The 15,246-nt window shown below is 34.6% G+C and overlaps 1 protein-coding gene across 5 annotated transcripts in view; it reads left to right on the top strand.

The window, feature by feature from the left end:
* The window catches only part of SS18 (SS18 subunit of BAF chromatin remodeling complex), an 87,473-nt gene that overhangs the window by 53,720 nt on the left and 18,507 nt on the right, over positions 1-15,246 (top strand). For 4 of the 5 annotated variants that reach the window (XM_027068676.2, XM_015076147.3, XM_053206385.1 and 1 more), the window contains exons 6-10: positions 5,571-5,738; positions 6,401-6,505; positions 9,308-9,400; positions 10,113-10,235; positions 13,032-13,165. In XM_027068676.2, coding sequence (XP_026924477.1) covers positions 5,571-5,738; positions 6,401-6,505; positions 9,308-9,400; positions 10,113-10,235; positions 13,032-13,165 — 623 coding nt within the window. The remainder of the gene's footprint in view (positions 1-5,570; positions 5,739-6,400; positions 6,506-9,307; positions 9,401-10,112; positions 10,236-13,031; positions 13,166-15,246) is intronic. The other variant, XM_015076149.3, reaches the window with a different exon arrangement.

The raw sequence follows: 15,246 nt of genomic DNA, 5'->3' as shown, positions 1-15,246 counted from the left end.
TTTTATAGCTAACACCTTAAGTACCCTATGAGATGCAATCTTACTCCAATTTAAACATTAAAAAAAATTTTTTTTAATGTTTGTTTATTTTTGAGACAGAGAGAGACAGAGCATGAACGGGGGAGGGTCAGAGAGAGAGGGAGACACAGAATCTGAAACAGGCTTCAGGCTCTGAGCTGTCAGCACAGAGCCCGACGCGGGGCTCGAACTCACAGACCGTAAGATCATGACCTGAGCCGAAGTTGGACGCCCAACTGACTGAACCACCCAGGCGCCCCCCAATTTAAGCATTTTATATGAACCATAATCCAGCTTCTTTTATGGTCGAAGTGGATGATTGGTTATTCTTTCTCTTAGAACTGTATCTCATCATGTGGTCCTAAGACTACATGGATTGGAATCACCTGGGGTAGTTGTTAAAAAAAAAAGATTTGTGTGCCCTATCCCATGCCTGCTAAACCAGAATCTCTAGGAATAAATTTTAGAGATTAAATTTTAACAGATATTCTAAGTCATGCTTATTTATTCCCTCAGAATTTTTCTGGGCAGAATAATCTCATATGTGCCAAATGGTTTGTAATTTTCCAACTTTCATGCTAAGTGACACAAAACTATATGTTCTAATGTAGCGCATCTCCATGGCTTTCTACTTGGGCTTATTAGAGTTCCTTTCAGTCGATTATGATAGATGTTTAGCACTGACTTTGTTTTTGAATTAATTTTATTTATAGTAAAGTCAAAACTATGTATGAGGTCCAACTCTTAAGAAATTGCCTAATGTTTTATTTTTCTGGATTTATTAAGCAACAATACATCCCTTTTCTAACTTTCAATCACCAGAAAGCTAAATGCATACTCTCATTCCCAGACTAGTTTGTAGAGATGCCTATGATTTACAATTATGCTCTTGAGAATCCAGGGTTTCTTGACTCCACACTGTTGACATTTTGAGCTGCATAATTTGTGTGGAGGCGTATCCTATGCCTTGTTGCGATATTTAGCAGTAGATCTGTCCTGTCTCCACTAGGTGGCAGGAGCACCACCACTCATAGCAGTTGTGACCACCTAAAATGTCTCCTGGGGGACAAAATCACGCATGGTCGAAAATCACAGCTTTAAGAAATGGTTAATATGAGGATCTGCATATAAGGATGGTCTGTGTTAACTAAGGAAACAGCAACAAAAGTTATTGATACTAGTATGTTTTAATACTTTCATGACAATTTCTAAAAATTTCATGTTATGGAAAAGTTTATATCTCTTAGTGAACTTTTTTTACTAGCTGATATCTATCATGCTTCTGTTTTTTTTCATTGGCTGCTAGGAAACTCAGCTAAGTTTGTATTAGTTACAGTGACTTTACTAAGTTTGGAGGATTTTATTAGTTACTTGCCTGTTCTTTTGTCTTTGATATTATATCTAAATGCCTTATGAACTATTGAAAACTTGATGAGGACAGATGTACATTGTAGGTATGTAAAAAATTCCGTTCATTTTAAATGGCTATTTAATAGATAGTGGGTTAGCTAATTGAGTTTGCTAGAATACTGGAATTTTTTTCTTGTAAATAAACTGTTAGTAATACCTTCAAATGAGAGCTACAAATGGTTTAGTTTGAGATTGAAAAGTTAAGAACAGTAGTAAAATGTGGTGAAATATGAATAGGAAAATATGCTTGGAGGGCATTACTTAAGCAATTTCATAGTCTAATTCTTATTACAGCATATAGATAGAGGTGGGGTAAAGAAACTTCTTGCATTTTAGGATTTTTATATTACAGTATATCAGTACATGTGATACACTATTAGTGTATTATTAGTATAGTAACATCTATAAACTATAGTGTGTGTGTATATATAGATATAGTATATTATGGATAATGTTACCTAGAACTGTTATCCTGGGATATATTACATGGGAGAAGTATGATTTGACTTTGGAGAGGAGATATACATAGTGGCTTTAAAGTTGTCATCATTTACTAGCTGTGCAACTCTAGGTAAGATTCTAAATGCTTGTAAACCTTAAATTAAATTTTCTTACCTGTAAAGTGAAGTTGATGATAGTATTACCTGTTTCATAGAGTTTGGGAAAATAAATAGTATACATAAAGCTCTTAGCTTAGTACCTGGCCTGTACTAAGTTCTCATTAACTGTTAGCTGACATTTAACCTTTATTTAAAATCGTTCATAGGTTAATTATATGATTTATAGAGTTTTAGTGTATTGGTTTCCATTTGAAGATGTGAATATATGTGTGTGTATACAGAATTTTTTAAAAAATTACATAATCTTAAATTTTTCACAGATTAATGAAAACCTAATGTTATTTTTATAGTTGACTCTAAAAAAATTTTTGACCAGTAACTTAAGATAAAACTAAGTATTAATCATCTCATTGGAACAAAGAATTCCAATGACATAAAATGTGGTGATTTGGGAATATTTTACATATGTTTAAGATATAGCACATTATTTCCATAGAATATCTGTTACATATGAAACTCAGAATGGAAAGAAATAATATTGTGATGAACATTTATTATATGTTCTCTTAAAACACTTTTACAAAACATATGGTAGATAATTAAGACATTAAGATCTTTGTGTATGTAATATCACACTTTGTTGCGCATCTTAGCGTCAAAATGATTTATTTAAAAGATGAAGAACAACTTTTAAGCCATATAGTAATGTGTGATGTCATTGTTTGTAGAAAATGGTTATAATGGACTCATTTTGTAATCTTCCTTCTGTAGTACAGATTTTTACAAGTAATTTTGGTGTAAACTTTTGAGATTCAACTCTCATTTCCATTACTGTCTCAAAGGGTGATAGACATTTGCCAATGTAGCATATTTCATTATCACATGGAAAATAATACTATTCTTAAACAATCAAAGTTGAAGTCCTAATTTTTTTTTTTAATGGGTAAGGCTTCAAGGAAAAAGATGAAAAACAACATGTTTTAGCAATGCTATCCTCCTCCATTCTCTGTGGTTTTAGGTTTGATCCTGACTGATGTGGAGGATCCTCGGAGGGAGGGAAGTGACAAAGAATAAAACGGTGGTGGTAATTGAGCTCTTTGGGATTGGAACTGCTGACAGTCCCAAAAGATAAAGCACAAGTGCCATGGTCTTTTCTGTTTGGGGCTTAAGCTGGATTACTTTTCTCCTTTAGAGCAAAGCTTAGAATTTTTTTGTTATTATATCCTTTTGGATTTCCCCCCAGCTATGATGTTTCTGCTTTCTTCCTCCTCTATTTGAAGTTCTGGTTCCAATGCATACTATATGCATTAGTTTTATAGTTGCCTTCTGTGAGACAGGAAGCCTTTAATCAGTGTTGGAGAAGAGAGTCAAAGCAAAACCTTCATTTACTGAAAATGAGTTACAGAAATGCCTAATCATACTGCCTATTAGATTATACCTGCTAGTGTTCAATACTTTATTATATACAAAATATATTTTAAAAATTACAACTTCAGTTAAACTAGTTTCAAGCTTGTGTTTTGTCTGGTTCCCAGTTGGTTATCTTGATCTGTGGATTCCTTAGCTAAAAACTAGAAAATTAGGATCCTTACCTCTGTTAGTTGTTGGTGGTTTACATGAAATAAATATGAAAGTATGTCTGGCAGTGTTAAGTGCATTTAGTGTTAAGTTCTCTTCCCTTCCATTCTCCACTGAGCCATCTTATCCCTACTATAAAGAGTTTATTTCCTTGTTGAAAGAAAAGTCCTAGCGTAACCTTTGAAAGACTTATATTTATGATAAAATTAGAGGGAAAGAGGAATTTGAAATGAAGTAGAAGAACAAAAGATGGCAAATAGGAGAAAAAGAGCTCTGATAAATTACTTTAGATAATACAGGTCTTCAAAGTGGAAGAGAGTTAAATTCTTTTTGCTAATGTTGTTGCTGCTTTTGTAGGCTAGTAATATGTTTAAAGAGGTAATTGTGTTTTGTTTTTAACTTTTATTTAAATAAACGATGAACTTTTGGCTGTTCTGCGTAATTTCTACTGTACAAGTTTTCTCAGGCCTCTAATCCTTTACTTTTGTCCTTAAATTGTCCGTGAGTCAGTAAAGGAGGAGTACGTAGCTGTTTAAGCAGTAAACTGGGGGATGACTCATATGTACTTCTGAGACAGTAATGGTTATGATAGTAGAATGATGAGTTCTCCATACCATCACTTGACCCAGTGAACCTCTGAGGAGCTGTTTACATTGTTAGGTGGCAACACAGAACTTTATGGCCATTGTTGATTATTTCATGTGATATATTTTTAGTGTTGCCAATGTGATACTATAGCAGTGGTAGTGTGGCTACCTGGATATTGCTTGCTTTGGAGGCTGTAGTTCTTTTTTTTGTTGTTTTGATTTTTTTTCATGTTTATTATTTATTTTTGAGAGAGAGGGTAAGAGAGCACGAGTAGGGGAGGGGCAAAGAGAGAGGGAGTTACCTCCTAATCCAAAGGAGGCTCCAGGCTCTGAGCTGTCAGCACAGAGCCCAACGTGGGGCTCACACTCCCTATCCATGAGATCATGATTTGAACCAAAGTTGGATGCTTAACCTACTGAGCCACCCAGGTGCCCCTGGGCACTCTAATTCTGATACCCGACTCTATGGCTTATTACAGTTTTCTGCCTAGGTATTTTTGATTGTGTGTGTGTTAGTACTTACTAAGAAGCACTACAACCCTTTGGTTTCAGGAAGACCTTTTTCATTTATAAATCTTATAGATGGAAAAAGGAAAGAAGACCCTTTAAAAAATTAATCCTAAAATTAAAGTTTATGAAATCCGCCAAAATAAATGTATTTATAAATGTGTCGTTTCCCTATCTACCATTATATAATGAAATGAGTGGGAATTGAAAAGGGGGGAAAAAGGGATGTCCAGAGATTAGGTTTCTTTCCTAATCTGGTTTGACCCTGCTTTGCTGTGTGATTTTGTGAAGTTTGTTGTGGTATATTTTCTTATATAGCTTAAAGATTTGGGGCGCCTGGGTGGCTCAGTCGGTTGAGCGTCTGACTTCGGCTCAGGTCATGATCTCACAGTTCGTGGGTTCGGGCCCCACATCAGGCTCTGTGCTGACGGCTTAGAGCCTGGAGCCTGCTTCAAATTCTGTGTCTCCCTCTCTCTCTGCTCCTCCCCCGCTCATGCTCTGTCTCTCTCTCCTTCAAAAGTAAATAAAAACATTGAAAAAAAAATTAAAAAAAAAAAGATTCTTTTTTTCCCAGGAGAATTGTGTAGATAAATATTATGTAGCATATCTTAAAAAATGCATATATTCAGGATGTTTACATATTATATTCACTTTGTTTTTTAAAGAAATTACTAGAACACTCCTTCAGTGGATTTCAGATGAACTACCATGTATTAGTTGTTTTCCCTCGTTTGCAGATTATTTTTGGCATGTGTACTTCAACTGAAAGATTTATTTTTATTGAAGTCAGTTTTCATTATAATACCTTACATATTTTGGGGGTTATATGATAAAATACTTTTGTATTTCTCTTAAGGTATTAAAGTTATATGTAAAAAAATTGTGTGCATAATATTTTGTCTCTTTTCAGCTCCAATGATGCATCAGCAGCCTCCTTCTCAACAATACAATATGCCACAGGGAGGTGGGCAGCATTATCAAGGCCAGCAGCCTCCTATGGGAATGATGGGTCAAGTTAACCAAGGCAATCATATGATGGGTCAGAGACAGATTCCTCCTTATAGACCACCTCAACAGGGTAAGATTACATTTGGGAAATTTCCTGCTTAATATAAATAAAAGTGTAGTTGAAAGGCTTTACATTTTAATTAACATTTCATATAGGCAAATTCAGGGCTTTGTGTTTCTTGATTTTTAGTATTATTATTATTATTATTATTACATATTTTTTTCTAAAAGGTAATGGATATAGTGGGTACAAAGGTTCATGGAGTGGATAGGAACTTCCTGCTACACAGCTTCCTTTTATTTTTTTCTGGGAAGAGGTTATATCATAAAATTTTATATCAAAAGCTCACTAATGTATAGCAGAAAATACAATTTTAATTTTGAGAAGTTACTTAATATGTGGTCAGAAACAAACCCTAGTTTATTCCAAACTGCTCTAACATCAAAAAGAAAATTAATTTTCTACTAGTTTGAACCTTTTTTAAAGAAGTTAGTGTTTGTTTTTTTAAGTTGGTATTGTTAGGTCCTGTATGTATGGTCGTAATAATTTTTGTGAAACGTGGTGTTGCTGTGTGTTTATGGATGTGTGTGTATAAAAATAGTTCAAAGTATCTCAATTGCCAGAGCATCTACAGGTGAGAAATAATCTCTTACAATATCAGATTAGAAAAGAAAGCCTTTGATGACATAGAAAACAAATTATTTATGTCTTGACTGGTTGTGGTTTTTCAGGCCCACCACAGCAGTACTCAGGCCAGGAAGACTATTATGGGGACCAATACAGTCATGGTGGACAAGGTCCTCCAGAAGGCATGAACCAGCAATATTACCCTGATGGTAAACTCTCCTAATGTTAACTTTCCCATTTTCTATTCCCTCCCCAATATTAATGCAGATAGCTGTTCAAAACATTTTAATGAGGATGAAGAAACTAACAATATGTTTCTTCTAAATTTAGAAACACTTTAATAATCTAAAGCACCAGTGATTGCATTAGTGTATAATCTCTATCAAAGTGTATTTTGTTTAAATAGTCCATATTAGTACCATCAGGAATGACATTCTGTCATTGGAATCGTTTCTTATATAAAAGAAGATTGAACCAAAGCAAATGTTACTGATTTCACTTTTTTTAATAGCAGCTTTATTGAGATAATTCACACACTGCAAAGTTCACCCATTGGTTTACTTTTATGCATTGTATAAATACATAGAAGATAATAGTTCTTGAGTCTGTTTCCAAGTTTTATCATTTTAGTTAACGTTAAATACTTCTCAAAGAACTGTGGTTTGTATACATTAGCATTTACATTTGAAAATTTTGGAGGCTAAATTATACCCATAATATAACTGTGTATAGAGTTAGTAGAATAGGAAAAGCATATGGAAACCAGATTTTAATTTTAATTATTTAGCTTAATGGTATTTTTTTTTAGTGGGAAGGGGCTTGTGAAAAGGTGGTCACTGAAGATGTGTTGCATTTAGTAATGATCCAAGCAGAAGTAGGCTTTCTCACTGTACAGGGCTTTCCATTTTTCTGTATGTTTGAAATTTTATGATACAGTGTTGAGGAAAAAATAATCCAAACATACAAAACTGTGGTAAATTGGAGGTAGCTGTTCACGTTACAGTATGATTTGTCTTGTTATGAAAGGATTTGTCAAAATCTTCATTTATCCAGGAAGCTCCCCTGGTATATTTAAGTAAACTATTTAACAGAGAAACTTGGAGAAACTAAAAATTAAAAGCTAAAGTGTTGGGACTGGCGATTTGAAGCTAATGTAAACTAGTAAGAAGATAGAATGTGGTGTATTTAAAAAATCATTTAGCTGCCAGTTTTGGGTTCATATGTAAAGCATAAAGGTACATCAGTATAAGGATGCTGGTTTTTACTGCAGAGGCAGAGCAAACACTCACCTGTGGAATTTTGCATATGATAAATGTTTGCCAGTGATAGTGAGGATGTGTACGAATATTTCTTATAAGAAAATGACATATTTTTTTAAGTCTCAGGTTTTCTTGCCCTGAATATTCAGAATGCTGGATTTTTTTTGTTGTTTCACATGTAGACATTATATTAAGATTTTTTTCAGTGAAAAACTTCAGAATGTTTATATACTGTGGATATTTTAAAGAAGTGAAATCTAGTTTGTTAAATTTATTTATTAGGAAGTCTGAAAGTAAACAATTGTTTTAATTTGTAAAATGCGTTTTATATAACTGAGTTGAATTTGACACTATTATTTTGGTCCTGTGTATTTCCTGAAATGTGAAATGTATGTTGTTATAAATATGACCTTTCTATTCAGAATAGATAGACATATTATTTTTGTATATATCAGAACTTTAAGGTTACTGTAAATTACTTATTACATCAGGGAATTAAAAAATCTAAATGGTATCATTTTTGCATAGGTGTGTATTAATATCTTTTTCTCACATTTATGTAGAGTATTCCATTCATAACAACAGTTTTCTGAAACAGCATTGGATATTTTCTTACCAGATATTTATGCCAGTAAATATATAGATTAGGAGTTGGCAAACTTCTTTCTGTAAAGAGGCAGAGAGTAAGTATTTTAGTCTTTGTGGGCCATATGGTCTTAGTCTTAACTACTGAACCCTTGTTGTAGCATGAAAATAGCTGTAGGAAATGTGAATGGGCATGCCTGTGTTCCAGTAAAACTTTATTTACAGAAACAAGCCACTGGCCATATTTATACTGCAGGCCATAGTTTGCCAACCCTTAATGTAGATATTTCTGAGGTAGTTTGGGAATGTTGGAATCCTAGAACACTGAGTATAACATTTATTCATAACTGTATTCCTTCTTAATTAGGCATTCTTTGAAAATTTAGTTTAGATTTTAGCTAACTGAAGTGTTATTTCCTCTATTTTCTTAGTACTACTTAGTTAAAAGAACTAGACTATTGATTTTCATTAAAGTCCAGTCATAAAATTTATCGAGCCTTAATACTAAAGGGGTACTCTAGCACTTAACACAGTATTAATTTTATGTAGGTATATGTTTATGATACTCTAGAAATACTTTCTAAAGACTTCTAGAATGGCAGCGTTAAGCAATAATGTTCTTATATCTGAAAATAACTTTATGAGATACATTATGCAAGTAAATAGAATGTGAAAAATTTGTTTCAGTTTCTTTCAGGGGAAAAAAACTTATGGAGCTTTTTTATATTTTGCATTGTTTTAGCATATGCTGTGGAATTGGCGACCAGCAGAACAGGTGTTTGACAAAATATGATAATTGCTTCCTTTGTTCATTCTAATTTAATTCAAGTTATTTACATGTGAAAGGCCTAAATGCTTTCATTCTCTCTTTTTTTAAAAAAATTGAAGATAAAGTTTTTCTCCCCCCCCCCCCTTGATGAGGATGATCAGTTAAGACTAAGTGTAATGTTTCTAAAACTACTGTTTTTGCTTTTAAAAAATTTGCACGTTATCTCAATATGGAAACAATCACATTGGTAAATATTTGGCTAATGCAATTGAAATTATTTTTTATGTATTTCCATTTCTTTTTCTTTTTTTCAATTTTATCTGAAAGTTTAAATATATTTAGGGTTTTCACTCAGTGGCCATTAACGTTTCTTCCTGTCTCTTGTCGAATTGATGTAGGTCATAATGATTACGGTTATCAGCAACCGTCGTATCCTGAACAAGGCTACGATAGGCCTTATGAGGATTCCTCACAACATTACTACGAAGGAGGTATCTATATACCTTCACACACATACACATATATATCCCCTTCTACAGGAATGAAAATTCTTGCATAAGACAACTTCTACCCATGCAAAGCTCTTGTAGAATACTAGTTGCTGGCTGTCTTGAAAGTTACAGGGAGTCCAGAACAATTAAAATAATTTCCTTACAAATATTTAAAATGTGTAACCATGACTTGCCATTTCTAACAACAATAAAAAGACTAAAACATTTAAAAATAATTTTTTCCTCAGTGGAAATTTTCTATTTGAACATAAATCCATCAATCCAATTTTTTTTTCTTGTGTGTGTTTACATATGTATAATTTTACATATAAGTATAGTGCCTTTAGGAAACAGCTTGCTGATCTTGTGTAGCTAGTGTGTGCTCTTGTAGCTGTCTTTAATTTTGTCTTTTTTATTTTATTTAGCATAGTCATGATCTTATGACTGTGATGTTCCAGTAAATGTAATGCTCGTATGGCAGAGACGCTGAAAATGCTGCAGTTCAACCTTGCAAAATTGGCTTTAACTGCAGTTTGTTTGGCCGAAATCCTTCTGTTTGGTTTGAGTTTTTTCTTTGTTTTGTTAACTTTCAAAAATCAATATGGCATTTCATTTTGTTCTTGTGTTGTTGGCTATGCATCTTAGAGTAAAAAAGTTAATTAAGCAAACTTCTCAGTTTTTTTTCTTTTTCTCTTCTCCAATTATCCTGTAGGAAATTCACAATATGGCCAACAGCAAGATGCTTACCAAGGACCACCTCCCCAACAGGGATATCCACCCCAGCAACAGCAGTACCCAGGGCAGCAGGGCTATCCAGGACAGCAGCAGGGCTACGGTAATAGTTTTTTGCAGTTTTGTTTTGAAATATTGAAGGACATATTTAATGTTTATTTCTCTAAGAATTCTTCTTTTCAAAAATACGATTTTAGCTCAGTCTATTACTGACTGAGTAATTGAAAAAATGTTTTTTCTCCAGTAAACTGGTAATCCATTTAAAAAGAAACATAAGCTAGAGGGGGTTCATTGACCAAAGGTAAGGTATGTAATCATTTAAAATGAGTTCTTAAACCTCGTTGGCATTCATGCCCAGCCAGTAGCTTTGTGTGTGCTTGGAAAACCGATGAATTGGGTGATTATTGACCATATCTATGTAATTCACTTAGCAAACTTATTTCTAAAACTAATGACTGTTACTATGAAAAATAACAGTGACTTTTGGAGTACAAATGAGATTTACTTGGAATGCATAAAGAAAATGTTTTGTCATTCTTTGGTTAAATAGCAATATACGCATCCATAGAGGTGTATTTATTGCTGTTATGTATCTTACAGAGTTTGGGGAAGTATAGCTGTATTTTCTTATTATAAACTCACTATAAGAGTTATAGTAGCTGGATATCTAGCTTTAAATAACTTTATTAGACAGGGAGTGGGAATGATAAAGACCTGATCTCTCATTCATAAATTTTAGGCCACTGTCACTACTCTCTATATATGAAAATACGGTTCTAATGCTAGAGAAGTAACTGCTTATTAATCTGACATCATCTCTTGCTAACATAGTCTCTTTTTTTACATCAGTAATATTTTATTATTTTTATTCATTAGTTTAAGCTCTGAGATTACTCTGGGCACCTCTTTCTACTCGTTATAGCAAGTCTCAGAACCAAAATCAGATTGAAATTCTCTTGTGTCTTCCACTTATGCATTGAAATTTGGTCAGGTGTTAGGAGCCAGGCATTTCCCCCCAAACTGATAAGTTCTAGTTCTTTAATTTGAGATATGACTTTAGAAATACTCCATGGATGGGGGCGCCTGGGTGGCTCAGTTGGTTAAGTGTCCGACTTCGGCTCAGGTCATGATCCCACAGTTCGTGGGTTCGAGCCCTACATCGGACTCTGTGCTGACAGCTCAGAGCCTGGAGTCTGCTTTGGATTCTGTGTCTCCCTCTCTCTCTGCCTCTCTCTCGCTTGTGCTCTCTTTCTCTCAAAAATAAACATTAAACAAATTTTTTTAGAAATATTCCATGGATTTCTTGTTTGTTTTTGTTATTTGTTTTGTCTTTTTAAGTGAGCTCCAGCATGGCTTAAACTCACGACTCTGGGATCAAGACCTAAGCCGAGATTAAGAGTTGGACACTTAACCAACTGAGCCACCCAAGCATCCCGGGATTTCTTGTTTTTACAAAGGAATTCTTGCTCTTCTCAAATGGCATTTTCATTTCCTGACCATTGAATATTTGTATTTTGAATAAGTATTCTGGTTTTACTGTGTTTACGTGAAAACAAATATGATGTGGTTAAATCAGGTAAATTCATTTATTTAAGATAAATATTATTTTCAGTGGGAAGAGGGAGTAAATGAAATGTATTTTTGGTTAGAGTAGTTAACTGCTGTTTTGTTCGACCTTGGGAATCCCAAAGGAGAAGTTCCCATTTTGCTTATTTGTAGGCTTCTGTTGTCATACTTTCTTCTAATAGAAGAGTTAGGCTTTTAATAATTGAGTGTATAATAATTAAATAAATAATAGACCGATGGAATTTATTTAAGCTTGAACATTTATTCTCTTTGACACTTTCCTCTGCCATCAGTGTTTTTTTTATGGCAGATTTTGAATGGCTATGATAGAAAACATTTAAGTGTCAAAGCTTTGCGGCTTATGCTTTATAAAGCATTCTTTACAATAGGCAGTAGTAGAATTTATGAAACAGACATATTTGTTTGGCAAGCCAAATTAGTCCCTTGCCATCTCTGGAATTGGAAATCATTCATTTTTATGGGTTAAGTATTAAAGGTGATTGGTACACAGAGTGTAACTTTTGAATCAAGTTCTTTTACATGCAACCTGTGGCTTTTCAAGTCTTTGGTTTTGGTTTGAAAATATTGTGGTAGTAAACTTATTAATGCAGAGCATAAAGCATTCTTTTGGTGATTGCAAATATCAATCTAGAATTTCATGGAAAATTATTCTTTATGATTCTCTGGTGATTGCAAGTGTAAATCTAGAGTCATACAGCTGTAAATATCATTGATTCTCAAACTTTATTTAGAAATTATTTCAGTATTTTAATTTGAATCTGCTTCTTGCTTTTTCTTGTATTTACTTTTTACTTTTATTTTTAAAGTTTGTTTATTTTGAGAGAGCGAGAGAGGAGAGAGCCTGAAGCTGGGCCCGTGAGGGACTCAGACTCATGAACCATAAGATCATGACCTGAGCTGAAACCAAGAGTTGACACTTAACTGACTGAACCACCCAGGGCCCTTGTTGCTTTTTCTTTTACCTGTTGCTTACAGTGGTTAACTTTCTAGTAGTGGTATAGATGAATTTTCTTGATACCATGGAATTAACCTGCTTAACATCTCCTGAGTCGCTTTTACGTATTTGGAAAAAAATTCATGACTAACACATATCTTACTGGTTACACCGAATCAAAACATTTTGTACATGGCACTATCCTTATAATATTTTCATTCTTACAACCTTTGGAATTTATTTCAAAAAGCATTTGAGAAGATCAAGATACCAACTATCTTTTTTGTTTAGATATAAAAATGTGATAACACCTGGTTCTAAACCCTTTCAAGAATTCTGTTTTTATCTGGGCTTTTGTTTATGTTAATTATTTTGCAGGTCCTTCACAGGGTGGTCCAGGTCCTCAGTATCCTAACTACCCACAAGGACAAGGTCAGCAGTATGGGGGTTATAGACCAACGCAGCCTGGACCACCACAGCCGCCACAGCAGAGGCCTTATGGATATGACCAGGTAAATTATTTGGCCAACTGTGTGATTGCCCCATTATTTGCTCACCCTTGATAAGGTTGTTTTTCACTTGAGGCTTGTTTTTCCCTCCTCCTGTTCATAGTATATGAGTTAACAAAAAAATTTACTTTTAAGTCTTTTTCATAGAATGCTAGCACAGCTGACCATAGTTACTGTCACATGTAAAACATGTCTTATCTCTGAGACCCAGCATCCATTCATATTCATATTCTCTTTCTCTTTCTCTCTCTCTGGTCTTTACCGGGGCATTCCAGACATCATTCCCTCTTCTAAAGCCCCTGATTTCTCTCATCTCCCTCACATTTATTGCTGAAGACTGTGCATTGACACATAGAGACACGGAATCCATCTGTGTCAACTCTCTTAGTAGCTCTTGTCTTCGTTTCAGCATATCCATTACCTTCTGCCACATTGGTGATGTCCTGTCTCTTTAAATCCATAGTTACTTCTGCCTCTGTTGCCTGCCTTCATATCCCTTATTTCAAGTATTAAAAATGTTTATCTCGGGGCGCCTGGGTGGCTCAGTCAGTCGTTGAGCGTCTGACTTCAGCTCAGGTCATGATCTCATGGCTCGTGAGTTCGAGACCCACGTCAGGCTCTGTGCTTACAGCTCAGAGCCTGGAGCCTGTTTCGGATTCTGTCTCTCTCTCACTCTCTTTCTCTCAAAAATAAATAAACGTTAAAAAAAAAATTTTTTTTTTTTTAACGTTTATCCCGTTATCTTTCCTTCTGCTTTCACATATGTAGAGATGTAGCTCATTCTAAGATGACTGTATCCTCTTGAACCTAGTATTTATTTAAGTTCCTTCTTTTCACCAGTAAACTTTTCAGACTTAACTAATCTGTGCCACAGTCATTGTTTTCTGAATCTTGCTGTTATGCATACTCTAAATTATAATGAAAATGATGTATTATGTTGGCAGTTTCCTTAGATTGATTTCAGATTTGTCTAATGACCTTCTAGTGAGGAAAATCTGGTCTGCTCACTACTTAAGCTACCTAAAACAGCTTATTTTTTTTGTAAGTTATGGTTCCAGGGCCAGTGTTGGCGATCTGGTTTGAGGAACAACACAGTGCAGTACTAATCAGAACTTGAGGTATGAGCAATTTTTTTATCAGTGCTCTCTCAAGCCTACAACGCCTTGTACTGACACGTCCTATTTAAGTGATAAAAGAGATAAAAGAGACTTAAAAGGGTAAGGACAAATGAGTCATATATTTAAAAATACACTATTACTCAATCAAAGGGTTAGGCAGAAATTTTATTTAGATTTTAAAAGTAAAAAAAGTCTTGGCTAATGAGTGCTTAAGGGCAAGATTCCTGAGCACAAGATTTAGGCTCATTCTAGTCCACAAGTTAACTTTTTAATTTTTATCTATTTATAATTAATTAATTGATTGATTGATATTTTGAAGTAGGCTCCACGCCTGATGTGGGGCTTGAACTCACGACCCTAAGATCAAAGAGTCCCATGCTCCACTGACTGAGCCACCCAAGCACCCCCACAAGTTAACTTTTTAAAAAATGAGCTTCTGATCATTTATTCTTTCAGTCAACAAATGTTTATTAATTATCTTCATGTGCTGGGCACTATTTTAGGTCCTATGCTCCCTACAGCTGGTGGAACAGCTAGCTATTTTGGTCTCTCTAACTTCACTTTTGAATGTTTATTGTTTATTTTGAGAGAGAGAGTGCCTGTGCACGAGCAGGTGAGGCACAGGGAGAGGGAGAGAGAGGATCCCGAGCAGGCTCCACCCTCAGTGTGGAGCCCCATGCGGGGCTCAGTCCTACGACCGTGAGGTCATGACCTGAGCCAAAAATAAGAGTTGGACCCTCAACCAACTGAGCCACCCAGGTGCCCCTCTTGCCTTCACTTTTGACACATTTGACACATGTTCCTATTTTCATTCCTGAATGGTCTTCTTTGCTTCTAATTACTGTGCTTCTTTACTTCTCTTAGATTTCTAGTGATTCCTTCTTTATTGTTTCATTTTCTTGTCTCACTTGTTTCTTGTCTTTCTTTTAAGTAAAAATGTTTGGGTCAGTGTTTTTCTTGGTCTCT

The sequence above is a fragment of the Acinonyx jubatus genome, chromosome D3 (genome assembly GCF_027475565.1).
Source record: "Acinonyx jubatus isolate Ajub_Pintada_27869175 chromosome D3, VMU_Ajub_asm_v1.0, whole genome shotgun sequence".
Taxonomy (NCBI): domain Eukaryota; kingdom Metazoa; phylum Chordata; class Mammalia; order Carnivora; family Felidae; genus Acinonyx; species Acinonyx jubatus.
Note: the sequence above shows the minus strand (reverse complement) of the source record. Positions and strands in the feature narration are given on the sequence as shown.